Below are 27,542 nucleotides of genomic sequence, written 5' to 3' on the forward strand. Positions count from 1 at the left end.
AAAATAAAATGACTCTGCCTCCTTTCAAAAGAAGATAAGGTACACATCCATTTACAAATCTTTATTTGCCCAAATGCATATAAACATTACAGAAATAGAAAAATTCCCCTGAATCATTGAAATGAGGACATGTATGTAGAAGTCTCATTCCTCAGAAATGTGGGCTAAAGGTGGAAATAGTTGCTATGATTACTCTATTTTCCATTTCATCTCAAAGTAGAGACCTGGTATTAGCATATTTTTTATTGTGTAATTCCACCTGTGTTACCCTCCTTAACTAAAACTTCTTAGTGCCATTGGTCATGAGCACGAAGTCCTGCTAAGAGACATGCTTCTGGAGAAAAACCTGTCCTTCCTAGGTCAGTATTACTTACATCCTCTCTAGCTTGTAATATCTGCATGAGTGCTTAAATATATATTTTTAAAAATCTTCCACTCGCAGTTATTATGTACTAAAAGAAGAGTGAACAATGATTGATGCTATGCATGTTATCTTTTATTGATTTGGAACTAAGCAGGAACTCAGTTACCTAATCCCTATATATACACCACATGCACAGGTTTGCAATTAATATTTTATAGAATAAGTGGCTGAAAAAATGCTTTAATATCTGTTGCAGTATTACTTTTGGTGTCATGAGATATTAGCCGTAATCTAGGCCTTATGAGACAAAGAAACAAAAGAAATACTGTCTGTAAAATGCTTTATATGTTAAAAAGAATAGTTAGAAAAATTCATGTTGGATATGTTTGTCTAATATATGGAATCAGAGTGTGCTTTTACTTGAAAGTCAAATATTAAGCTTTTATTATTTTTATGCGAGATGTTAATTGTCATTATAGATTTAGTGTGATTTTTAAAAATCTCACATGTATACATGGACATGTGTTTTTGTGTGTGTGCCAATGTGGAATCTTGTTATAGATTGTTATTTCTTTCAACGTCCGAAGCATTAAAATTAAGCCTTGAAGGGCATACATGTGATAACTGATCACAGAAACCATAAAGCACTCTACAATGAATTAATTCCTCTTCTCAACCGTAGATGTGGTAATTTTAAAGGTTCTGTACCAACCTAAATGTGCATTGTACACATCTGTTATATGCAGATATTTAAGTCTGCATAGTGTGTTTTTTTTAGGTTGAAAAATCACAGAATATTGGATTACACAACTTTTGTTCCAAAATGGACAAAGATTTGGCCAAGGAAAGTCCATTGGATGGCCTTAGATCAAGCTGGGGAGGGATGTTGAAGACAAGCCTGGAAAAAGTCTGTTTTAAGTCTTAGTATTCAATATTTTTATTAGTGAACTGGAGAATGGAGTTGAGTGTATTATCAGGTTGTTGATAATTTTAAGATGGGAAATCTCATAAGTGTTCTCTAGCAGGGGCTAAAGAAAGTTGATTTAGGAAAATGGTCTCAAATCAGTGAATTAAATTTCAGTATGTAAAAGTAGCAAGTTTTTTCATGTAAGAGAGGAGGAGCAAAAGGCTTACATGTGGTCTAAGCTGAGTTCCAGGTCCTTGACTCCCTTGATTCTAACAGTGTTAGACTGAATTGACCATGGCTAGCAAAGACAATGCAGAAACGTGGCCAGTCATTAGCACTTGCATACAAGTTCAGAAAGGGGACTTACTATTCATGGGTCCCATCTAGTTCTCTCTGCTATCGGGTCTCGAGATAACTATTTTATTAAAGTACACCCAAAGGTGATACTTAACTGATCTCTAAAATAAATGAGTTATAGGATATTTAGCTGATTCCATGTAACCTCAGTACTGTTTTTAAGCATTTCCTTATCAGCATACAAAGAAGTTCATTTATTCTATGCATTTTAAGCATTTTGATGTAGTATGAATTGTTACAAGTTTATTTACAAGTTAAAGCATGAGAATTCAAAGCCTTGTGTGAAATATTGTTCTGGGGTTTTCTTTTACCTTGTATATACCCCTTCACAGTGATTAATTAGGTCTAAAGTACTGTGCCAGGTAAATTTAGATAGATTATTATTTTAAGTCAAGTCCTGAAAAATGTTGGTATATAAATAGGCCACTAATCTGATGTTTTCTTGTTTACATGTATACATCTTGAATTTTGTTGCAGAGCCATTGCAAACGTGTTTTACTTTGATTCTTTTATAAGCAAAAGCAAAACCGATTTCTCCCTTTCTCTCTCTCTCATTCTTTTGGTTTCTAATCTGGCCACTACTTTCAAAAGACAAGGATTCTTATTTTTACATATTAACCCTTCTTAAGAATTATGACTTCCCTGAAAGTCTATCCCATCCTAAATTTTCCACTCATTGTGCTCAATATGTAATTTTATAAAATACATACCTTATAGGACCGTTTTACTAATAGAAGAGAAAAATAAAAATAAATAACCTTTATTTTAACCCTAATAATTTTTGAATTTCCTTGATTCATAACCATATACTGAGCAGTTGTTAGGGCACAAGATTTAACCATGCACTATTGGAAAGAAAAAAAAGAAGAGCCCTTTTCATTGAAGATTTGCATATACTCATGGATTTATCCTATTTATAAATTTATAGGTATATTGTATTCAGAGAAATCAAAGTTGAATAAATGTTTAGTTTTTCCATCTAAAAACATATTTTATTCATACATTTATTCATTTATTCCAGAAATAAGTTACTGAGTTAGGTACTATTTATTAGGAACTAAACATTAAGTCAGATGAAGTTCCTGCTTTTGTGGAATTATGGTCTAGTAGGGAGATAAGCTGTAAACAAATGTACATCCTTAATTTCTAGCAATTTCTCAGAGTTTTTGTAATTCTTTTATTTTTATTCATGCATTCTTTCAACTAACTCTTGTTGAGCACGTTTTCTACTAGTTAGTGTGAAGATGATGGTAAGCATTTTGTTCCCTCTGGATGCTTACAGTGATGCAAACTATTTCCGTGTCCAACCCAGTAAGAGTACAGTTCCATCTCTAGTGCATCTCTGTAGGTACTCACTTGATGGTCTTGATAATGAAAATAAATACATTCAAGGCTGTTGTCGTGCTACTTCTTATTAAACTTTTGAAAGAAAGGTATAGATTATGCTAAAAATCAAGAGCCACCCTTTACATACAAGAAAATGCAAAAAAAAAAAAAAACAAAAAGAAAGAAAATGCTACTGGCCCATAAGCTACTTTTCCTGAAGTGGTGATAGAATTTTACTGATTGATCTACTGTCTCCCCAGCACCTTCCTGTCACCATGTGCTTCTAGGCTGGCTAGCCGAGCACATTAGCTTGGTTATCTTACCACTGTGCTAACCAGTCTTTTCTTTCGTTGGTTCAGCAGACAGGTATCTTTTAAGTACTTACTTTGGGCAGGCACCATTAGGGATAAAAAAATAAAAGTTGAATTTTTCCTGGAAGGAAAATTTCAGATAAGTTTCAGGTAAGTTCATGTCAGTTCTTTCCAAGGATAGTAATATAGAATTATTGATCAGCATTTAACGTCTGAGAAGATGTGAAGAGCCTGCTGCCCACTCCTAGGCATAGATGCACAAAGAACCCTTCTTAAGCTTTAAATTGACCAACAAGCATTGTGATCATCCTTATTCCCATTGCTAAGGGTTCATTTCATTTCTAATATCAACAAAATAGAAAAGGTATTTTAACTACTAGTCGAGATGTTTTGATTTTTATCTTTCCCGTGACTAATGAGACCGTGTTTTGTTGTCTGCCCCTTACCCCCACCCTCTCCTTCTCAGGAGTAAGGAGGAACTTTGGACAAAAGGGAGAAAAGGGAAATAGTGATAGTAAGAAGACGTTGAGACTGTTTGCACTGTCAGGGGCTATGAAAGAGCTTATCCCAGAGGCTGGAGACAAACCGTTCATCCTCCATGGGCTGGCATGTCTACAGGTCAGAGGGACTTTCATTAGTGCCTTCCACAGCCACTGTCTGGTGCAAATTCTTGTTACATTTGGCTTAATAAGGATGGCTCTAGAGATACTGTATTCTTTCCGGTGAATGTTGCCCTGTTACTAGAAGCTAACAATTATTTTGAGTGACTCCTGAGAGGCAGTTGCTTTTTCCCTGCCTCACCCTCCCATGTTTGGTCTTGCCTTATGACAAACCAGCTTATTTTACATGGGTGCTTTTCTAGCATTCGTGTATAACTCTGGGGGACTCCAGGAGGGTATAATCTGTAAAGCCAGGGAGGCTTAGTGAAGGATGTCCCTTGCTGTAACAAATTAGGATCTTTGTTCCTAAGAGTTCATCTGTTCCTGCTGCTTTATTCCCCACCTGAAGCAACAGTGCTCTGTTGAGGGGGTGATTATGATGTGACAAACAGGGGATTATGACTTCAGGTGAAGAACAGGCAGCGGGAACAGATGAGATTTAGAGGGCTAAGGTTGTGTTTATGTGCAGATGTTAGTAGTAGAGAATAAGAAACTAGAAATAAAACATATAATCATATAGGCTAAAAGGAAATGACATGGTTGGGTATTTCATAAGGTATCAAGTATTTAAATTCCTTTCTCTCTGAAGGTTAAAAATAAGATACAGTTTTCAGAATCATGGGAATGGGATATGGGGAATTGGGTCCTTCTTCCTTCCTGAGGAAATTGTCATGGTGTGGGATCATCTTACTCCCCTCATTGAACACGCTAGTATGTGCTTCTCCCTGGGACCAAGAGAAAAGAACCATGGATGCGTATATGCTGCTAGAAGACAACACAGTCTCTGGAACTTTGGCGGCAGGTTACCCTGGGCCCTTCCCTCCTCGTGGCTCTGGTTGGATAACTCATGTCTGCTGATTGTCTGCTTTCCTGGCCACTTGAGATATTGGAACTCCTTTGTGACAAAAATCGAGTCAAACTAAATTATACACATACTCAAGGATGTATATCTGGAAAGTCCAAAGGAGAGAAGTTTGCTTTTGGTGTGTATAGAATCCAGAAGACAAAAACAATGTCATCAGTCTCTTTTCTCCCTCTTGTGTTCTGCTTTTTTCCATGTTGGCTTCATTCTTCGGCAATAAAGATGATGCCTGGTAGTTGCTAGTTTGTTTATTCCTTAGGCTTCTTAGTTCCAGAGACAAGTTGGTGATTCTCTTTTGCCCATAATGCATCTGAGGAAGGGCTCTAATCAGCTACAAGTGTCCACCCCTGAGGCTGATGGTGGGGATCACATTATTGGTCATTCCCCAGAATCATATCATGAGAATAGGATGGCAATGCCAGACAAAATGGGATGCAGGACCAAAAAAAATCAAATATCTCACTCCACAGAAAATTAATTACAGGTTGGAGCTTTAGTCCCCATGACCAAAAGGCATTGGGAATTGAATCTGTTGTGAGATTGGCTTCTAGGGTACATGCACTCGCACGCGTGCGTGTGTGTGTGTGTGTGTGTGTGTGTGTGTGTGTGTGTAGACGATCCTTTTTGTGTCTCAGAACTGCTAATACTCCTTTCTTCATTGAGATTGGTTCTGGGACAGATGGATCTGGCCCTGCGAAAGGGTCTGACATCAATGACAACAGCTAAAAAAAAAAAAAAACTAGAGCAAAAGCTAACATTCAGCCATTCCTCAGAATGTGGTAGTTGGACAATGTTCCATCCAATGAATGTTTAGTGGAAACTGGCCCCACCCGGTGCCTTTCCAACAACTTGCCCTTTTCACTCTACCATTCTGATGTGTCCCTTCTTTTGTGGCATTCAACCCCAAGAATTTAGAATGTGGTGTAAAATATAGAAGAGTTCTACTTCTGTTGTTGATATTCGTATCTCCTATCTCCACAGCCACCGGTCAGCAGGGACCAGCCTCCTCAGCTCCACTTTGTACTGTCCCAGCTGTGTGACCTCCCGTTTGTTTCCTTTCTTTAGGGCGGTTCAATTTTCACTAGTATTGTCCCCTGAAGACATAAGCAAAGGACAAGGTCAGAGCAGTCAGTTGTATTCCTTATTAGTAGCTTTGATAAGAGGCTTTGGGGGCAGAGGTTGAGACTAATGGCTATAATGAAATTTTGGGGTTCTCTAAAGATTTATCTGTGCTGTGGGTCTCCCCATTAAATGCATATCTGTTCTGTGTACCTTTGCCCATGGTATGCATATCATAGTAACATCTATTACTGAAACCTTGCTGACTTCTTAAATGGGGTGGAAAAGACTGTGAAACTCACTCTTTGAGAACATAAAAATATGGATACGAAGGTCATAGCTCCAGGTACTGAATGAGACAGTGTTTGGGGAAAAACAAAACAAAACAAAACAGAACACACAGAAAAACAAAATACTAGAGTAGAAAAGATATCCTGTAGTTTTCATTTGTGTTCATGTATATCTTTTGCCTTTCCTCAATTTAGTAGAAATGTAATAGGTGTTAAGATTCTTTTTATCATACAATGTATTTTAACCTAGCATTTTAGAAACCTTTTGACAAAGTCATAGATAAAAGGTCATGTCAGAATGTTACTTTTCGTTTTCAGATGTCATGAACTGGAATTTTGCATAATTTTCCTGGGAAAAACTGTATTTCTTAAAAATTTAAAGCCTTTAATAAAACAAAAGGAAACCTCAAACTTTTCCTTGGTAGTCCTCATGCCCTTCTATGATTCTTAAGTATATGTTAACTAGTTTCAGATGTGTTTTGTTCTCTGACTCAAAATCAGCCCTTTATTTTAGAAAAAGAAATTGTGTAATTAGTACTTAATTGCTTTGGATATTTTGGGGCATTTAGAGGCGAGGGTAATTAAAAGTCCAGAGAAATTAAACTTTCACAGTGTTCTTTACGTGTGTGTAATTCCTTTTTAAAATCCCCTCCAAAGGCAGGCCTGGCAACTTAAAAATAAATGAAGACTTGGGTTGCTTTTAAAAATTTAACGTCAGTTTTATCTGTGGATGCAGTTTCATTGATTTTTTTTTAACTTCAGTTGGAGAGAGGGCCATTGTAATGCTAGAGATCAAGAGATTATCTAGTTCATGTCCTCTTTAGGCACACGTCACCTGAATAATATTGGACAGATAGCCATCACCCCTCTTATGCTTCAAGATCCTCTAGGAGGAGAATAAGAATTTTTTCGCTACTTTATAAATGTCACGCGTGATCAAATTTAAATATTTGCCATAATTAAAAGTGGTATGTGGTCTGTTGGGACGCACTAGAATGTGGTTGATGTAGGCCCTTGTCTGTATCTTTAGCTATCTGAGAGGCCTAGGTCATGGTGAGTCACCTCACTCCTCTGGGCCACTTACGTGTAAGTTGGAATATTGGACTAGCAATTTCTAAGACTTTACAAGTTCAGAAATACTGTGTTTCATGAGTCACACACATTATCTAAAAATCGCACATTTTTGTGGATCTCGAGGCTAAGGGGTCTGCTTTTAAGCAAGAATATTCTGTTAATTTGGATAATGAACACTTGAACTGTGACATCAACAAGCTTAGTAGTTATGAAATATATTGGGTGTTTTTAACGTACACCTTAAATATGACCTTACTTCATATTTGCTATATTCACTGAGTAAGATGGTTATACAGGATTGGAGATTGGTTTCATATTGATCCCCAAGATTTTGGGAAGTTATACTAAAAGCGCTATTCTAAAACATTACTATTACTCTTTTTTTGTCCTTTCTAGCTAATATTCTTCTTTTTTTTCCTTAATTCTGATCCTTTTTTTTTTTTTCTTAAAGAAAACATTAGGTTATTGAAACATCCAGTTTTCTACTTGGGAAGTTCAAAGAATCCTAAGTAACCATTTGGCTCCAATATGTACAAAGAGCTATAAAAACCTCAATGAAATGTATAATTCTCAAGGAAAATATAAATTGCAAAACTGACTGTTAGAAGAGACAAAAATCTAAACAGATTGGTAGCCATCAAAGAAATGGGAAAAGTAACCAAAGAGCTGCCCCACCAAAGTAGCGTTAGGCCCAGACTGTTGTTTGTGAGGAATTCTGCCCATACTTTAAGGAATGGATAATACCAATGTTATTTAATATATTGCAGATCAAAGAAAAAAAGTAGGAAAACTTCCCATGAGTATTAAGGAAAGGGATGCAGTTCCTTCTTGGATGATTGAGATGAACCTCAGAGCAAACAGTTGGAACCAAGGATGAAAGATAGCAGTAAAAGATATCAAATAAAACCTTGAACTTTGGGCCACATTTGTTGTCCCTGTGCCTTGTTGATTAATGAGAAGTTAAATCAGGAAAGAAAATTATTAAGTCAGTCTAGGTAGGCTTTGTAGAAGGCCTGGGTATCCTTTAAAATGCAGTTGTATTTTATTCAGTTAGCCATTTGAGCATTAAATACAAAGCATACGTTGGTGGTAAGAGTGGGGCAATGAATAGGTTTTAAAAAAAAGAAAAGAAAACATTAACTGTCTTCAGAGCAGATGCCTTGCACCCAGTATGTGGGAAACAGGGAGTAAGCACAGTAAGACAAGGGAATGAAGACAGAATGAACAGAAAGGAAGTAGTGTGGCCTGGTGACTGAGCCATAACCTCTAGATCATGGAGTTGGAACCTCAATAAGATGGTCGACCCAATTTTATATCCATACCCAGTGGTTTAGATAATGATGTTGTGGTAAGGAATCTTTCAAGGTCTGGGGGCCAGGAAAGGAGCATAATACATGGGCCAGGAAATCAGACCAGATGGATGGGGCTGAGCTTAAAAATATCCAGTGGGATGATCCATGATAGAAACTTCTCCTGGGGCCTAAACCAGGTGAGCAGGGTCCCCTGCTCATAATGCTACTCCCTATACTTGTGCTGTCATTTCCTCTAAACTTTGCCCACATTGTTCCCTCCTTCTCTTTTAGGAAATCTAGGATGAAAGTAACAGTGTGAAAGTTGAAACAGGGATGGCAAGGCAGTGAGAGTTTAGTAAATAAAAGAATGGGGAAGAGACCCACTACATAACATGGTACTTCAAATGTGTGGATTAACCTCTTAAATTTGTTTTAAAAAAAATGTGATGTCACTAGTGGTGACACAGACTTCTAGAAGCTGTCCTTTGGGTACAGTTACTATTGGATCAACTTCAAACTGAGAGGGAGAGAGGAAGGGAGGGAGGGAGGGAGAGGGTGGAGTGAGAAAGTACATTGTTATACTTGGAAGTTCTCCACTGAGAGGTGGAAAGATTCCCTAGCCTCACCTGATGTTTTCTGCCCGAGTTTTGTTTTGTTTTCACATTAAGTGACAAAATTTAAGTTGAAGGTATTGTGTTGGTAATTTTGGTGCTGTGAACAGGAGTGTAACATCTGCTTTTAAAGGGGTTTTAGTATGTGCATTTGGATAGCTTGGTGACCTTTGAAATTTTGTTTTGAGCTGTGTCAGAAACATAATCATTTTTCTTTCTGAAACAGATTCTAACATCTGCAAAGGTAGATCAAGCTAGGATAGTTTTAGTAAATTATTAGTCTCTGTTTTTTAATGTCAACCCAGCTTTTAAAACTGTTGATCAGCTACGGGAAACATCAGCTCAAGGCGCTTGAGTTGCTTCTAATAAATGTCTTTTCCATTAAATATTCTCATTGTGGCCAATGTATTGAGAGGATAGAAATTTGTTCCAGTCTTGTTCATCTGCAGTCCAGTTTTCCAAATTCTTCTTGTTTTTAAAGTAGAATTACTTAAATTTGTATTTCCTTATCTCAATAGTTCAAATTTTTTATGTTTCAAGAAGGGGAGATTGTTCTGAATTCTGGCATCAATCCTCCAAAGTCTGGATAAAGGACATCCACTTCTAACAAAATTTCACTTAAATATCTAGTTTAAGTATGTCTGGTCATTAAAAGGTTATTTACGTTTAAAATGCTGACCTTTCAAGATGTACACAAGAGTGTTCTAAAACAGAGTTTCTGAACATTGGCCATGAAACCACTGTCTTGGGCTGACAAATGGATTGGAAATAAGCTACCCAACACTGGGAATGGGCCATTAATTTTAATCAAAGGTGATGCAGGAAGGCGAATGGGACGCATGACAATGTCAACAGCCCAGTAGGTGTTAAGAGACCACACAGCCTTCCTTGTTACTTGGTTGGGCCATTAGTTGAGGTTGGGTGAAGACAGAAAGCCATGTCTGGAATTGAATGACCAGGTCACTCCAAAATCTAATGGAGAACTCCTCATTTCAGAAATCACATTGTAATGCCATTAGAAGTCAAGGACAGCATTTAGAAAATATTGGAAGATTTTTTTTTTTTAAACCAAGCATCCTTGCTAGTTTTTTCCAACTTTGTCAAGCTCCCTGTTTCCTGCCTCCTTTCCTTCTGAATGGATCATTGATATTTACAGAGGATCAGGAAATCGAACAGACTTAGAAAAAAATCTCAAAGCCTGTTTGCTTTTCAGAATTACATATTGTTAGTTGTAAAACTCTGGTAAATGCCAGAAACAATAGCATACCAAAGGAATTAAGCAGGGCAATTAATTCTCTGTAGTGATCTCATTGTCCTTGTCCCTTTCTGTGTTCTTGTGTATAGGAATAGTTTTACTAATTGAAACTAAACTTTCTTAATTGCTTTAATGAAAACATTTGTTTTATAATTATAAAGGCCACCGTGCTTGTGCCTCACTGTAAATGTCAATATTGCCTGATAACATTAGTGATATTCACAGTGGTGAAAGCCTTTTCTTTTAATCAGTAAGTATATTTCATTATTTTGAGTATTTTCAATTACAAAAAGGTAGCTTATGACAGCTTGAATTAATGATATTTATAATAAAGACATAAAAATGCAGAAGGGACAAAGAGGCATTTTTATATCTATGCTTCAGGTTTGTTAAAGTTCATTTATTCTGACACAGCCTTGCATGCATAAGAAAGATATGTATGACTGCATTAGCAATTTTTACACATTTTTAGGAAAGAAAAGCAATTATATTGCTGTCTTGTTAATGGAACACTGTTATAAGTAATAGTATTTGTTCTTTCTGTAGATGAAGATCAGCTCCGTGCAAAGGGTTATGACAAAACACCAGACTTTATTTTACAAGTTCCAGTTGGTAAGTCCTTAAACTCTCTTATGCGTTTGTTTATAGTGAAAGGGGATGTGTTTTCTCCATAGATTTATTTTTTTTACTTTTTGTTAATATTAGCAAATGTTACCAGAGTAGATTAGCTTTAAATGGGTGAAATTGTTGGAAAAGATTATTTTAGAAGAGCAGAAAATAATTGGTTTGGAAGAAATCTCTGCCTTAAAAATGTTTACATATATTTAAGCAATAAACATGTCTTCTGAAAGCATTTTGGGTGCCATTTTCAGGTCATTTCTCTAAATTCTGAATTTTTAAACATGATTCCTTTGAAAAGCCAAACTGGCTCACTTGGGTTTGCTTTCACAGTACTTGTCCACTTACAGAGGCAGTGTCAGAATAGGAGGGGGACTTTTGAAAATGATGATGAAAATGAAGGGGATGTGATTATAGCATAAATGGTCTTTGTAAGGAATATGTACGATGCGTTGTTTTATAATTACTTCCGTTGATGACAGCAAGGGCCGAGCCTCTGCTCACTAATGTGAAGCACAGAGAGGCCTAGGCAGAGTTCAGTATTTCCAATCTTCCCTTTTCTTTGCTCTGTATTAGTAATGCTTTGTCCCTTAGCTGTAGAAGGGCACATAATTCACTGGATTGAAAGCAAAGCCTCATTTGGTGATGAATGTAGCCACCATGCCTACCTGCATGACCAGTTCTGGAGCTACTGGAATAGGTAAGGTCCCATTATTTTTCTCTTAAGATAAACGATACTCGGCTGAAATCTCATTAGAAAAAATATTTTGTTTAGCTGGTAAAAATGCTAGTAGCCTTTGTTTCTGGTAAATACAGAGACTTGATTAATGTATTCATTTCAGATAATTTAAACTTCTCTGCTTTCATAATGTTGCTTCATTTTTTAAAACTAACAATCTCTGCATAAGGTCAAAATTAGTATATACTCCCCATTTTCCGTTTTACAGCAATAATATTGGTAGCACTTAAAATAGGAATAATAAGGCAGGGTGCCTATTGACACTAACTTTTTATCCTTTGGATGTAAAATTTATGCTACTCTCAGACCTTTAAAAATATCATATCCTCAGCTCTCTGAGGAAAGTATCCAAGTGATATCAAAGTTCAAAACGATTTGCCTTCCAACAGAAAAACAGTTTACCTACCAACTTCAATCAACAGTCCTGACTGAAGGCATGGAAATCTCATCAATTAAGGGAAAGGGTTGGAGGGGAGGATGCTTTATTATCAAATTCCTGGGCCTGGGCCTTCATATTCTCTCAGCTAATCCTCACAAGGAAGTTACTTTTCCCCCCATTTTACAGATAACGGAGTCTCAGAGAGAAAATAATATGCCATACATTTGGTCGTCATGCATTTCTCTTTCTCGCTCCCAAACCCATGCCCTTTCCAGTACATCTCTGCTGTCATTTATAGTACAACTGTTGAAATTTTGTCTTTTACTATTATTGAAGTGCCACATTTTCACACCGCGCATTTTTTCCCCTTAGAATAGGAGGTAGGGCAAGGGGTAACCTTTCTAGATTAACTGTGTTCCTCAGTCACTGGCCAACAGTAAGAATACAATAATAAGATGACATGGGCCCAGATCATTAAGGAATGAGACAGTAGCATCTGTGCACAATAGTCTCATCCTGGGGAAAAACAAAACAAAACAAAAAAACAGTGACAGGCTACAGAATTTGGTATTATATTGTTACTCAGCTTTACAAAAGGCCAGCAGACCTCGTCCGTAGCAGCTGTGCTAAACTAAGCCCACTTTTTGCCATGGTAACAATGATCATGACAAAATGCTGAATGTAATGGCTCTCTTGATTTTCTTGTGTAATTGTGCGTAGCATCCGAGCTTTACTTTACAGGGATGGAGGAGAAAAGTGCAAAATGTTTTAGAAATCAATGCTGCTTCAGCATTCCCTATCTTTTATTCAGCCATTATTCAAATTAGCAGTAATGTGGCAAATTGAATTTTAGATTTTTAGCAATTTTTTGAGTTTGAAATAGTAAAGAAAGCATCATCTTTGGTAGTATAGGGAAAGCAATGACAAGAAAATCAAATTGTGTAAGTTTAGGTTGCTAAAGCATTTTTAACTCCACCAGAAAACAAAACCATCATGCACTGAGACGGTGCCCCCACTTTGGTACTGGTCAAGTCTTTTATGAGGAACAATTACAAATTGAATTCCAAAGAGTAGCGCTTACTTGAAAATCCCGTATTTTTTTCCTAAAACAAGTGACCTGTTTATTGAGTGCTTACTATGTGCCTAACACTCACTATTTTAGAGGTTGAATAAATACTCTGGTCAGTAATCGGACCCCCATGCATTATTGACCCAGCTGGAGGGGATCTGAGCTATGGATAATCTAATACAGTTTCCTTTGGACTGGAATTTAGATTATTTTGTTGTGTGCTACTTTTTCTGTTCTCATGATGTTTTACTTACATGGCTATTGGTTTACATTCCCTAAACATGTTCTTTGAATATGTACCAGCTCTTGGGCATGATTCATTCAGGGTATATTACGCGATAAGGGAAAGTCAGCCTTGATTTTGAATGTTCCAGATCATCCAAGGAGGAAATACTCTACACAGAATTCAGTAGTTTTACCAGATGTCTGCAGAGAGGCCAAGAAATGGAAGTGGTGGTGATATTCAAAATGGAACATAGAAGCATTTACTTGGATATAAAATTTTGATTATAACAGTGATACGGACTTACCAGTGATAGGACCAAAATAGGATTTTGACAGGAGAACTTAGCCTATTTATGAAAATACGGTATCCTACTCTTCATATTTTGCCTCAACACAACTCACATAGTAGTTGCTGAAATTGTTGAGAGTGGAGGAAATCATCTCTCCCACCTGTAGGTAGCCTTTCAAGGAGGCTATTGACTGGTTGGCATTTGGGCTAATTGCTTTATTTGTGTGATGAGCCTCTAGTTAACATAAACACTGTTATCAAATTGTCACACTATTTTTAGATTAAATGTTGGATTTTACAATAAGACTGTTCAGTGAATACTTGTAGAATCATGACCTTGTATAAACCCATTATCTCACATAAATAACTACAGAGCCTTAATTTTTAGTTTAATGTTTCCACAAGAGTTTTCTTTTTTTGTGCAAGTGGATATTCTTATTCATCCTTTCAGCAACTTTGACAAAGTTGATAATACCGTACCTCTTTATTAAAACATCTTTTCTTGACTTCCGAGAGCTACTCTTCTGGGTTGCTTCCTGCCATCCCAGCAGCATACTCAGTTTGCTTTGCTGGCTTTTCCTCCTCCCAGCTCTCCACTGGAGCTGGGCCCTGGAACTCAGTGCTCAGCACTCTGCCCTTTGCTATCTACATTCACTTCTGGGGTTCTCTCTTGGAGCTTTCATCGGAGACTATGGTTTTATATACCGTATCTGTAACAGTATCTCCTAATTCTTGCTGCCAGTCCTAATATTTCCGCTGAGTACAAATTTGTTTGTTTATCCAACTGTCCACTCAGTATCTCCTCTTGGCTATCCAGTAGGTATCTGAGACCTAACATGTCTAACATTAAACCCTCGATTTTCCTCCCCAGGCTTGTGGCTCCCCCGATTCCTCCCACGCTCAACTAATGGTGTCACAATTTGCCCAAATACCCAAGCAAAAACCCAGCCTATCACTAGCCTACCAGAAAATCCTTTCGGCTCCATCTTCATCACATCTCAAACCATGCCTCAGGATCACCTTCTTACCTGGCATCACCTCACTATCTGTCATCATCTCTCGAACTGTTGCTGTAGCTTCCGAACTGGTCTCCAGACCTTAACCTTTACACTCCTGTGGTCCGTTTTTCATACCCTGGCCGGAGCGACTCTTGGAAAATACAAATCAGATTGTATCGCTTCCTACTCAAAACTCCTCAGTGGCTTCCCATCACATTTCAAATAAAATCCAAACTCTTTCACATGACATTCAGAGCCCTGCATGATCTGGCTCTCTACCATCCCCAGTTATTTGCACACCTGCCTCTCTCTCTTTCTCTCTCTCTGTACCCAACTAAGGCTCCCTCCCTCTCTTATACCTCTGCAGTCGCACTGCTTTCTGGGCATTCCTAAAATCTACACTGCGTATTTCTACTTCAGAACTCTTACTCTGGCTAATTCTTCTGCTTGGAGTTTTCTTCCCATTTGGATCTCCACATGGTGAGCTCCTCACATCATTCAGGTGTCTGCTCCAATTCCCCTCCTCAGGGATACTTTCCATGAGCACTCAGTCTAAATGACCTCACCTCAGTCATCTCTCCCTCCTCACTTGGTTGGACTTTTCTTCATAATATTTATCCCTATCTGAGTGAAAAAAATAACATTTATATAAGCATCAATTTGTTTGAATACGAGCCTTTATTCAAGAGCTTTACCTTTTATATTGCTGTTGTTAATTACTGTATGTGGTGTGCCCTTCATTCCTTTGTAATCAAAGCTTCAAGAATTTTCCCTGGCTTAATTAACATCAGAAAAATTGAAATTTTGCAATGCCATCACCTTCCCTAAAGTCAAAGACATTGAGTACCGATAATAAGCTGCCTTTCCTGTGAGCAGGCCTCTGTCCCGGGTATGAACTTTGATCAAGTAGCTCCTCAAAACTCTACAGTCTTTACCTCCGTGGAGTTAAAGGAAATAAAGAGTACCTCTGAGAAGCAGCATTTGGACCATAATATAGCCCCAGATTATATAAGGCTATATATATGATTGTAAAGAAAATACATACATATTTACATATATATGTACTTATATATCCCATATACATAGCTCTATAAATACAAATTGTATAAAAACCATATTTCCTTGTGCAATTAACACCCCAGAAGCCTTCTCATTCTACTTCTGTAATCAAAAACTGAGTTCTTCCACAATTTGACCTATATTACTAAGTATATTTTCACATCTGATGGTGACAGTTAAAAAAAAAAAAAGCAATTCTATAATCTGAAGCCAAATTACATACATGGGTTCTGTACATACATGTGGCCTTTCAGAGAAGTAGGAGCAGACACCCTGTGCTCACTTTCAGTGTTTGGAGATAAGGGGTAGGTCCATCTGAAGGAAAATATTAAGCGACCCTAAAGAGCAAAGCCTCACAAGCCGCGAGGCAGCACGTGCACTGTGCCCGACATCTACCAATCAAGAACGTGGAAATCTCAGCTGCAGGTTCAGCCTTGCCAACTACCATTCTGGGCGCACACTGGCCCCCATGAGAAACCGAAGGGCACTTTGTAGATACACCTCTTCATTTCTCTCAGAGAGGATTGACACTGGCTGACTGGCAAGCACAAGGCCGAGTTTTGTTTCAGCATGCTTTCCCAGCTTAGTGATCCTTGAAACGATGGAGGGAATCTCTCCTGCTCTTGGGTTTGAATCCAGGCCATGCCACTTTCCAGTCCTGTAACTAGGAACAACTTGCTTAACCTCCCTGGTCTTCGTTTTCTCCTATAAAATAGTGTCAGTAATACCTTCTTGACCACGTGGTCATGAAGATCGGTTATTTAATAGGCGTAGAGCACTTCAGAAGTGCGTGGCAGTCGACAACAGATATTAATTCCTGTGCGTCTCTCTCTCTCTCCTGCATATCCCTGTCTGGTAGAATTTAGAAGTCTTCTGAGTTGACATTTTTATTTACCTTCTTTGCCAGACAAACTCCTCCTGGACTACTCAGCTTGGCTGACATCTCTTTGGGAAACCTTCCTGCATTCCAAGCTTGCGTTCAGTACCCGCTGCCGTGTTCTGCTAATAATTTCATAGCATGTGTTGAATGTTGTAATTTCTTGTTTACTTGTCACCTTCCTCCAGTTAACATTGAGTTTCATCTTCTCTGTATGTTTTATCTGTCATCAAATGCTGGAAAGCTGGTAGAATACCTGGCTGGTGGAGGTGCCAGTAGGTGATCAGTTCTAAGGACATGGAGTGTGGCCTAGAAAGGGATTGGGGGGATATACAGCAAGTGGGGTTATCCCCTTGGTCCTGCCGAATCCTCACTCCATGGGTTAGGATACAACCAGAGGGGTCCAGAGCAGAATCCTCTCAAGTTTTGGGCCAGGCCATGGACCTCTCTTGAATGGTTCTAAATAACAGTACCAAAGGAAGCAAATACATGTATCTTCCAAAGTCATTTTTTTTGTCCTGGTGTTAGGATGTGAGGGGAAATGAGCACCAGAGGAAATATGGTCTTAATCACATTTATGTATCACTGAAAAGATGAAGAGCTGACTTCCAAATGTCAGAATTTTGAAACTTTGGCTCCAGAGAGTCTACTCTCCAGAGGCAATGCTAAGCTAATACCTTCTGCCACAAGAACTGATTTGACTTTAGTTCTTACCTCTAAGTATATTTTAAAGATTGGTTATTTACTCAGTGGTGTAGCAATTGCTTTCTCTGGTCTGTGCTGCCTTGAGAGGTGAGGCACTTAGAATGGGGCTGCCTAGCAGTGAGAGTTAAGGAAGGCATTTTTTCAGAGGATGGCCAAAGTTTTTCCTGTATTAAGATACTTCCAGGAAACCTGCAATTAGCCAAATCACAGATTTCCAGTTATTTCAGTCCTGTTAAAAACAAGGCTGATCACATCTGTCTTAAGTTGGACTATGTGCCTCAGCAATAGAAGCTCTTGCAAACCTTCAATTACAACAGCCTCAGAAGGCACTGCTCCAGTATACTAACAAGTAGTCATCAGCAACAACAAGAGACAGATTGACTAATAATTAGCAAATGCACTGGAGAGGGCTTCTCTAAAGGTAAAATATAATCATTTGCTTTTCCATCTCTTATAGTGGAGATGGTTGTGAGATCCTGATGTTCCGTTGTTCCAGACAAATCCTTGACACTGTTATTAGCTAGAGCAACCTCAAAATATTTGAAAAGGATGAAAGAAGTGTCTGCTGTGTATGTAGTCCTTTTATAAGAATGATTTCTCATAACATTTCTTTCTGCATTTGGAATGTGAAATGCAAGAATTTTCCCCACCAAGGAATTCATATTGTCTGCTGTTGGTGTTTTCAGTGTTGACTTTAAATCCAAAACTGAATAAGGGATAAAAAAGGTTCCTTAGGCTTTTAAAGTGATATTTGCAATAAAGAGACAGTTGTTAAATAACTGGAATGGGTCCAAGGACTAAAGAGAAAGAAAATAGGCATATAAGGAAATATTAATGAATTGTAGTTTCTCAGAAAGATATGTCTGATTACTGTCTTCAAGCATGCACAAGATTTGGGGGAGTGGGGTTTTGGAATAGGGAGAGCATATTGATCAGTTTTCCAGAATCAGGGACCAAAGAATTGTTGAAAAGAGACTCTTCTGCTGACCCACTGTGATAGAATGCCTCAGAAAAGTTACCCCACACCAAACCAACAAGCAAATGATTGGGCGGTCATTCTAAAGATGGAAACACAACCATTATGACCATCCAGAGAGAGTGAGGGAAGAATAATAGAGATTCTGCCAATAGGAAGTGACCCAGGAGCATGGATAGAGTCAGGAGCCCAAGAATACAGAATCCATTTCTGAGACTCATTCTAGAATATTGGAGATCAGGTTGAAACTGATGCTAAAATGGCTCGGGAATGTAGGTCAGTGATTCTCCAACTTCACCATGTATTGAAATCACATGAGCAGCATTTTAAAAATACTGATGTGGGTCTTATCCCTGGAGAACTGATTTAATTGATGTTGCGTAGAGCCTGGACCTTGGGAGTTTTTCTTTTCTTTTGAAAACTTTAGGTGATCATGCCATTCTACATGCAGCACTGACATCAACTTCTTCTTTACCTAGCCTTGGCTAAGTATTTGCCAAACAGCCCTTGCATTTGTAGCCTTTCTGCTTTCAGAGTATTGATGAGAAAAATAAAGCCTTATTAAGGAACAAAGGTTCAGTTCAGCAAACACCTTCACAGGTACTGTGTCAGTCATAGAGACCCAACCTCTGTTTTGGGGGTGCTGATAGTAAGGCCTGAGGCTGTAAATTGCAGGAATGGGACCTGAACCCAGATCTTCTTCTGAATTCACACCTGTACGCTTTCTGCCCACCAGGCAGTTTCATGTCAGCCATGGTGAGAAATCTGTTTTAAGCGGCTACTTTACTTAGTCAGTTAATGGGTTCGCTGAGCTGATCTAAAAAGCTCTCCAGCATATGTGGTTTAGATATTTACCTCCATAAGGTTAGTGAAGAATGGGCCAGGTGTTCTCTGTTACTTTCTCAAGAGCCCTTATTCTATATTCAAAATATGTATCTGTAGGTTTATTATAAAAGCCTGTCATATATATCAGTACACCCAGAATATAATAACCCCTAAATTGTTGGATTTGAAATCCACAGAATTAAGAGAAGTCTTTTGTATATGGTTCACATTCACAAATTCTGACTGAACTATCTGAAGACTAGTCTGAATTCAGAAGAGAAGTGAACTGTGGAACATTTGTTAAGAAATGTTTTTATTTTAAATGGAGTTCATTTTTTTTTTCTGAATTGCCATTGGTTGCACATAAAAAACAAGTCTGTTTTAATAAATAAGAATAGTTTTAAAAATAGCTTTATTGAGGTATAATTAACATTATAAACTGCATATATTTAAAGTATACAATTTGACAAGTTTTGACACATTTATATAAACTTACAAAATTATCACCTCAGTAGAGATATTGAACATACATACCTACCACCCCAAAAGTTCTTGTGCTTCCTTAGAATCCTTCTTCTCAATCTCTTCACTTCTCTCTGCACCCAGGCAACCACTAATCTGCTTTCTTCACTATAGATTCAGTTTGCATTTTCTAATATTTTCTGTAAATGGCATCATACAGTATGTACTTTGGCTTTTTTTTTTTTTTTTTTGGTTTTGTTTTGTTTTACTGAGAGGTATTCACTTGCATAGCTATACCATTATTTATCTGTTCACCTATTAATTGACATTTAGGTTGTTTCTAGTTCTTGCTATTAGTAATAAAACTCCTATGAATAGTCATGAAAAAATGTTTGTATGGTTTCATTTCTCTTAGCCAAATACTTCGAAATGAAATAGTTGGGACATACAGTAAGTATATGTTTACCTTTTTGCAAAATGATTTAACTGTTTTCCAACGTGGTTGTACCATTTTACATTCCCACCAGCAGTTTATGATAGTTTCAGGTGTTCCTCAGCTTCCCCACCACTTGGTATGTTCCGTCTTTTTAACTTTAGGCTATCTAAGAGTTATGTAGTAGTGCCTCAGTGTGATTTTAATTTGCATTTCTGTAATGACAAGTGACATTGAGAATCTTTTTACATGCTTATTTGCTACCTATCTTCTTTGGAGAAGTGTCTGTTCAAGTCTTTGGCTCATTTTTCGAGTTCTTTTCTTATTATGTTTTGGTAGTTTTAAAAAAATATTCTGGATATGTCTTTTATCAGACATGTGATCAAATATGAAATATTGTCTCCCAGTCTTTTGCTTGTCTTTTCATTCTCTGAACAGTGGCTTCCAATTTAATTTTAATAAAGTCCAATTTACCAATTTTTCTTTTATGGACTATGCCTTTGATGTCACATCTAGGAAATATTAAAGATTCAAAGATCTAAAGAAATCACAGGGGCACCTGGCTGGCTCAGTCAGTGAAGCATTTGACTCTTAATCTTGGGGTTGTGAGTTCGAGCTCCACGTTGGGTGTAGAGATTACTTAAAATAAAATTAAAAAAAAAATCTTTAAAAAAAATAAGAAATCACAAAGATTCCCCCCTTTTTTTCTAAAAGATTTATTTTAGGGTGCCTAGGTGGCTTAGTCAGTTAAGCATCTGCCTTCAGCTCAGGTTATGATCCCAACGTCCTGGGATCGAGTCCCATGTCAGGCTCCCTGCTCAGCGGGGACTCTGCTTCTCCCTCTCCCTCTGCTCCTCCTGCTTGTGCGCTCTCTCTCTCTCTCTCTGTCAAATAAATAAATAAAATCTTTAAAAAAAATTATTTTAGATTTACATTTAGGTCTAGCATCCATTTTCAGTTAATTTTTATATATGATGTGATACGTGGATCAAAGCTCATTTTCTAGCATATGGATATGCAGTTGTTTCAGAACCATTTGTTGTAAAGACTAATAGCTACTAAATAGCCTTTGCACATTTGTCAAAAATCAAGGGGAGGAAATCTGAGGGGGAGAAGAACCATGAGAGACTATGGACTCTGAGAAACAAACTGAGGGTTCTAGAGGGGAGGGGGGCAGGGGGATGGGTTAGCCTGGTGATGGGTATTAAAGAGGGCACATATTGAATGGAGCACTGGGTGTTATATGCAAACAATGAATCGTGGAACACTACATCAAAAACTAATGATGTTATGGTGATTAACATAATAAAATAAAATTTTTAAAAGATCAATTGATCATTTATGTGTAGGTAAGCCTTTTTCTGAATTCTCTATTTTGTTCCATCGATCAATTTGTCTATACCAATTCTCTACCACCTTGATCACTATAGCTATATTTTGGAAACTATATAATCCTCAAACTTTATTTTTCTTTTTCAAAGTTATTTTTGTCTATTCTAGGTCCTTTGCATTACCATATAAATTTTAGAATCATCTTATAAATTCACCCCCAAAAAAGTCTTTTGGGATTCTGACGGGGATTACTTTGAATTTATAGGTCAATTTGGGAAGAATTGATATCTTAACAATATTGAGTCTTCTCACCCATGATCACAGTATCTCTCCATTTATTTAGGTCTTTTAATATTTTTCTTAAAATTGCCCTGTAGTTTTCAGTGTACAAATCTCTCACATTTTCATTAGATTGATCCCTATGTGTTTTATATTGCTTCTTTTAGAAGTGATAGTTTTGGGGGTGCCTCAGTTGGTTAAGCATCTGACTCTTGGTTTTGGCTTAGGTCGTAAACTCAGGATCGTGAGATCAAACCCCACATTGGGCTTCGTGCTGAGTGTGGAGCCTGCTCAAGATTCTCTCTCTCTCCCTCTCTCTCTGCCTGTCACCCCTACTCATGCAGACACGTGTGTGCTCTCTCTCTAAATAAATAAGAAAGAAATAAAAATAAAGAAAAAGAAGTGATAGTTTTTATTTTAATCCCCAATTGTTCATTGTTACTATAAAGGAATACAGTTGATTTTGTATGTTGATTTATATCCTACAACTTTGTAAAACTCATTCTAATACTTTACTCTTTTGGTAGATGCCATAGGATTTTCTGCATAGACATCCATATCACTTGTGAATAAAGACAGTTTCACTTTTTTCAATTTGGATGACTTTTTTTTTTTTTTTAACTGTCCTGGCTAGAATCACCTATACAAAGGTAAATAATGGTGGACAACATACATTGCCTTTCTTCGGGAAAAGGCATTCATTCACATTAAGAATAACGTTAGCTATCAGTTTTTGTAGATGTTCTGTATCAGGTCAAGGAAGCTCCTTACTATTCCTAGTTTGCTGAGAGATTTTATCAAAAATGGTTGTTGGATTTTGTCAAATGCTTTTCTGCATCAATTAAGATAGTCAAATGGAGGGGCGCCTGGGTGGCTCAGCCGTTAAGCATCTGCCTTCAGGTCGGGTCATGGTCCCGGGGTCCTGGGATCAAGCCCCGCATCAGGCTCCCTGCTTAGCAGGAAGCCTGCTTTCCCCTCTCCCACTCCCCCTGCTTGTGTTCCCTCTCTCGCTGTGTCTTTCTCTGTCAAATAAATAAATAAAATCTTTTAAAAAAAGATAGTCAAATGGGTTTTTTTTTAATTATTATTAATAGGTTAATATGGTGAATTACAATGATTGATTCCTGAATGTTATACCAACCTTGCATTCCTGGAATAAACTCCACTTGATCATGAAACGGTATCTTTTTATATTTTGTTGGATTTGATTTGTTGAAGATGTATTAAGAATTTTTTCTTTTACATTTATGAGTGATATTGGTCTGTGGTTTATTTTTCCTGCTAAGTCTTTGTCTGGTATTAGAGTAATGATGGCTCATAGTATGAGTTAGAAGGTTTTCCCTCCTCTTCAATTTTCTGGAAAAGTTTGTACAGATTTGTTATTATTTCTTAACTGTTAGGTAGAATTTCTTCTTCAAACATCTGCTCCTATTTTGTTGTTGTTGTTGGAAGGTTTTTAACTACGAAATTGACTTGTTTAATAGATGTAAGGATGATTCAAGCTGTTGGGTTTTGGTTTTGGGCTTTTTTTTTTTTGAGTAAACTTTGGTACTTTGTGTCTTTCAAAAAATGTGTTCATTTCATCTAAGTTGTGGAATGTATTGGGATAAGCTTACTCAGAATATCCCTTTTTTCTTTTACTAGCAGTAGAATCTGTCTGTAGCGATGTCAACTTTTTCATTCCTGATATTGATAATTGTAGCTTCTTTCCAGATCAGTCTGCCTGGAGGTTTATCAATTTTATGGTCTTCTGAAAGAACCAATTTTAATTTTATTGATTACTTCTGTTTTTTCTTTCATTGATTTCTAATGTAATCTGTATATTTTTTTCTTTTCTTTAGTTTCACTTTCTCTTCTTTTTCTAGTTTCCTAAGGTGGAAGGCTGAGGTTATTGATTCAAAACCATTCTTTTTTTCCAAGATAAGCAATTTAGTGCTGTAAATTTACCTCTAAGAACTGCTGTGGCTGTAGTCCACAAAATTTTATATGTTGGGTTTTCATATTTATTTTGTTCCAAATACTTTCTAATTTTTCATTTCTTCTTTAATTCACAGGCTATTTAGATGTATTTAGGGTATTTTGTTCCCAAATATTTGAAAATTTTTTCACATATCTTCCTGTTACTGGTTTCTAATTTATTTCCATTGAGGTCAGGAACACACTTGCATCCTTTTAAATTTATTGAGATTTGTTTTATGGCCTAGACTATGGCTATCTTGATAAGTGTTCCATGTGCACTTAAAAAGAAAGTTTGTTCTGCTGTTGTGAGTGAACTGTGCTATAATTGGCAATTTGGTCAAATTGATCATAGTAATATGTTCAAGTCGCACATGTACTGATCAATATTCTGCTGTATACTCAAGGGAGACCTACAGATAGTCTCTGGAATTCTCTCTCTATACAGTTCTCTTCTGCTGGTATTCTGTCCTATAGACTCTAGCTTCCCGGTCTTCCCATCCTTCCAGCTCTGTCTCCTCAACGCAGAGGGACCCGCTGAGCCTCACCTAGGTTCTTCATCTTCACAGTGCAGCCTGAAAACTCCAGGAAGTGGGCTGGGGCAAAGGGCTTACCTTTTTTGTTTCCCATCACTCAGGGGGCATTGTTCCACATTACTGTCATTATTTGTCCCCATCTGTTCTGTTTGTTTATTTCCAGCAGGAGGATAAATCCAGTCCCTGTTACCCCATCTTGGCTCCAAGCAAATGTCTCTCAATTATGGTTTTTAACACATTGTAAACAGTTTGTCTTATTCAGTGTTAATCTTGTAAACGTATTTGCTATTTAAGTTATAGATTTCATTGTTACTAACAAATTTTCTTAAGCATCAACTATGAATAGAATAATTTATGGGAGAGGTTGTGCAAACCTTCAGGTTTCTTTCTTTTGATCTCTCTCTTTCTCAAACAGACCTCTAGGTCTCTTTCTCCCAGGATCCTTAGAGTTGAGATGGGATTTTCCATCACTACTTTTGCCCAGCAAAACGAAAGGCTTTGGTATAGTCCACGCCAAAGATTGGCTAATAAGTGTATGGTTGTTAGAAGGCAGCTTTCTTCAATCATCTTTCATCAGCACTCACCAAGGGCTTCTGCTGCCACTTGGACTGACATAAAGCTGGCGGTGGTTTGGTGAGATAGAGCCCTGTTCACAGAAGTTATGCCTTTTCTCTCACTTCTCTCTGCCTCTACATTTAAGAGACACATTTCCCCATTTCTGAGCATCTTTTGGTATTTGATATCATTCAAGAATCTCCTGGGATGGGTGACTCACAGATGATGAGTCTGTGTTGCCCTAGTTTGCCCTTGCTCATTCTCCTCTCACACGTGTAGAGTGTGGAAAATGAGCCATGAATACAATTTGCATGTCACATACTCTTCTTCTCATAAAACAAAAACCTGTGTGGATACATAACAGCAATGGTAAACATTCTTTCCTTCGCATTTCTAATTGACCCTGGAAGTCGTATTCTCATAAAAACTAAACTCCTACTATGAATTCCATTTATCCATTTATTCCATTTAACACAAGCAAATTAGATTCTCTTCTGTTTTCTTGCTCTCTCCTTTATATTCTTAGTCTACTTATGATTTATGAATTCCATTCTCTTGTTTTACTCCCTTTCCTACCTGAATTGCTAACGTCGAGATGTTTACCATTTTGTTCACTCTTATTTTCTTACGGGGATTCTGCCAGCAAGGTTAACAATCCTGTTAACCCCTTCCTACTTCTCCCTATATATTCCTCTTTGCCATCTTCTTCCCTTTTATCATTGGCAGCTTTGTTAACCATCACCACCTACACATTTTAAATTTAGTCCTGTAGCATCCCTGATAGCTCATTCCAAGTGATCATAAATTCAAAATTAATGCAAAATTCCTTTATTTAGCAAAAAGAGGGTTTTTTTTTTGATTCATAAAGCTCATCAACTTATGTAGATATGAGTCTATCATAATCATCCCGGATAGCTTCAGCTGTAATACTTCCAGAACACTCTATATTGATTATGAAGGTGGTAAAAACGAAGTCATTGGTTGTGACCATAGGTCAGGTGTGTAAAACCATATTGACTCGGCACTAGACCAAAATTTTGATCAGCTCCAGCTGCCTTTCATTATTTTAATGTAAAATGAATATTTTTACCACTACATATTCCTAATGCAACATATTATAGCAAAATGGTCCATCAGTAGTAGCATAAATATATGACTAAGTTCAGTAGATATGTATTAAGTTCCTTTATGTGGATACAGCATATTATGCATTCAGAGCATACAAAGATAAGCAAAGCTTCATCTTGCCTTCAAGGAGTTTAATTCAATCTAATTGAGAAACAAAGCATGTACATGGATCACAAAAATAGCTAACACTGAGCACCAGCTATGTTCAAGGCACTGGCTTAAGCGCTTCCATGTATTATCATCTTCGATCCACATACGAAGCCTATGAAGTAGATACTAGTATTTTATCCCCATTTCATATAAGAAAGGTGTGGCATAGAGTTTAAGTACCCAGATCAAGGTCATAGAGCTGGAAAGCCAGGGGAGATTTTTTGATAGAAGAGTGGCATGATTAGGACCTATCTTTAGGATGGATGTTCTGGTAGCATTGCTTCAAGTGGACAGAAGCCAGAAGTTGGGGATAGAAACACAATTGCTAACACAGTTGTCCATATTGAAATAATCCATTAATTCCCAAATCATACTGGTGGGTGGGAATGGAAGAAGAGTGCAGATTTACAGAGATGACAAAGATAGAATTTACAGAATTTGGCAAGTAACTAATGTTGTTGTATTGGGAGGTATGGTACAACGATAACGTTGAGGTTTTGATATTGGTGGTGCGGAGAGAATACTGATGCTGTTAAAGAATTGAGAGTAGAAAATAATCCAGGTTAGCAATAACTTTAGTTGTGACATTTAGAGATGTCCAAAGGCAGCTGGGTTGTAGAATAAGAATTCAAGTGATGGATCAGAGATAGGTAGGATTTAGGGATCATCCACAGTTTACTATTTATAGACAAAGTGGGTTTTCATGGAGGAGTGTAGAGAAATGCCCTTCTCTATGGACAGAGAGAGAAAGAAGACAACTGTGATATAATGACATCCATAATAAAGTTTAGGGAACTGATGAACAATAAGTATTACTGTGAGAGTGAATAAAATTGTTTCTACATTTATTGACTCTCAACCTTCATCTCTTGCATTTAACCATTATACAGTAATTTTAAGTCTAGTTGCATTGAATCTGATTATTTGGAGTATTGATGGTTAAAATCAGTTCCCATCATAAGTTATATGGGTTTAGAAAGTTGTACCAAAATGTAAAAACCTAGGGCTTTTAACAATCACACTTGAAAGAAAGCTTGGGAGTTGCATTTGTCAAGCAGCTAGGAAAACCATTCATGCATACCCTCCGTCCAAAGCTCCATCGGTAACCCAAACATAAAGAACTGAAAGGTCCTTCTCCTTCATGCGGTGTGATGTTTGTTGACGTATTTTGACATGCCAGTACAACGCTGAACGGATCTGACCTTCCTGCAGTACTGAGGGACCCAGGTTCGGTCAGGGTACCCGACACTCACTGCATTGCTCTTTCTGCCTTTGTCCTCCTTTACGGATGAACACCAAATGCTGCTTCTACACAGAAATATTTAAAAATTTAAATGAACCTAAACGATTGCTTTTTAAGTGTCTCTAGTCTCTTTTCTCCAGTGACCATCAAGCTGAAAATCTTAGTGGGAGCTATTAATGCTTTTAATTAAAAGAAATTAAATTTGTTTTTCAGAATGATACATTGGGTAGAGATTGTTAATTCTTGAAATAGAAAAACAAAACAAACGAGGAGGTCTCTACGCTATAATACGTTTTACAGTCTTTCTTTATCTTTGTGATAGAAACAATTTTTTGGAGTTTG

At 37.4% G+C, this 27,542-nt stretch overlaps 1 protein-coding gene across 5 annotated transcripts in view; it reads left to right on the forward strand.

The window, feature by feature from the left end:
* Window positions 1–27,542, forward strand: part of CDIN1 (CDAN1 interacting nuclease 1) — a 204,253-nt gene that overhangs the window by 94,861 nt on the left and 81,850 nt on the right. For 3 of the 5 annotated variants that reach the window (XM_027572446.1, XM_027572448.1, XM_027572451.1), the window contains 3 exons: window positions 292–359; window positions 10,914–10,979; window positions 11,580–11,685. In XM_027572446.1, coding sequence (XP_027428247.1) covers window positions 292–359; window positions 10,914–10,979; window positions 11,580–11,685 — 240 coding nt within the window. Of the gene's footprint in view, window positions 1–291; window positions 360–10,913; window positions 10,980–11,561; window positions 11,686–27,542 lie in introns of all 5 variants that reach the window. The other 2 variants (XM_027572449.1, XM_027572447.2) reach the window with 1 other exon arrangement.

Source organism: Zalophus californianus, chromosome 6, assembly GCF_009762305.2.
Source record: "Zalophus californianus isolate mZalCal1 chromosome 6, mZalCal1.pri.v2, whole genome shotgun sequence".
Taxonomy (NCBI): Eukaryota; Metazoa; Chordata; class Mammalia; order Carnivora; family Otariidae; genus Zalophus; species Zalophus californianus.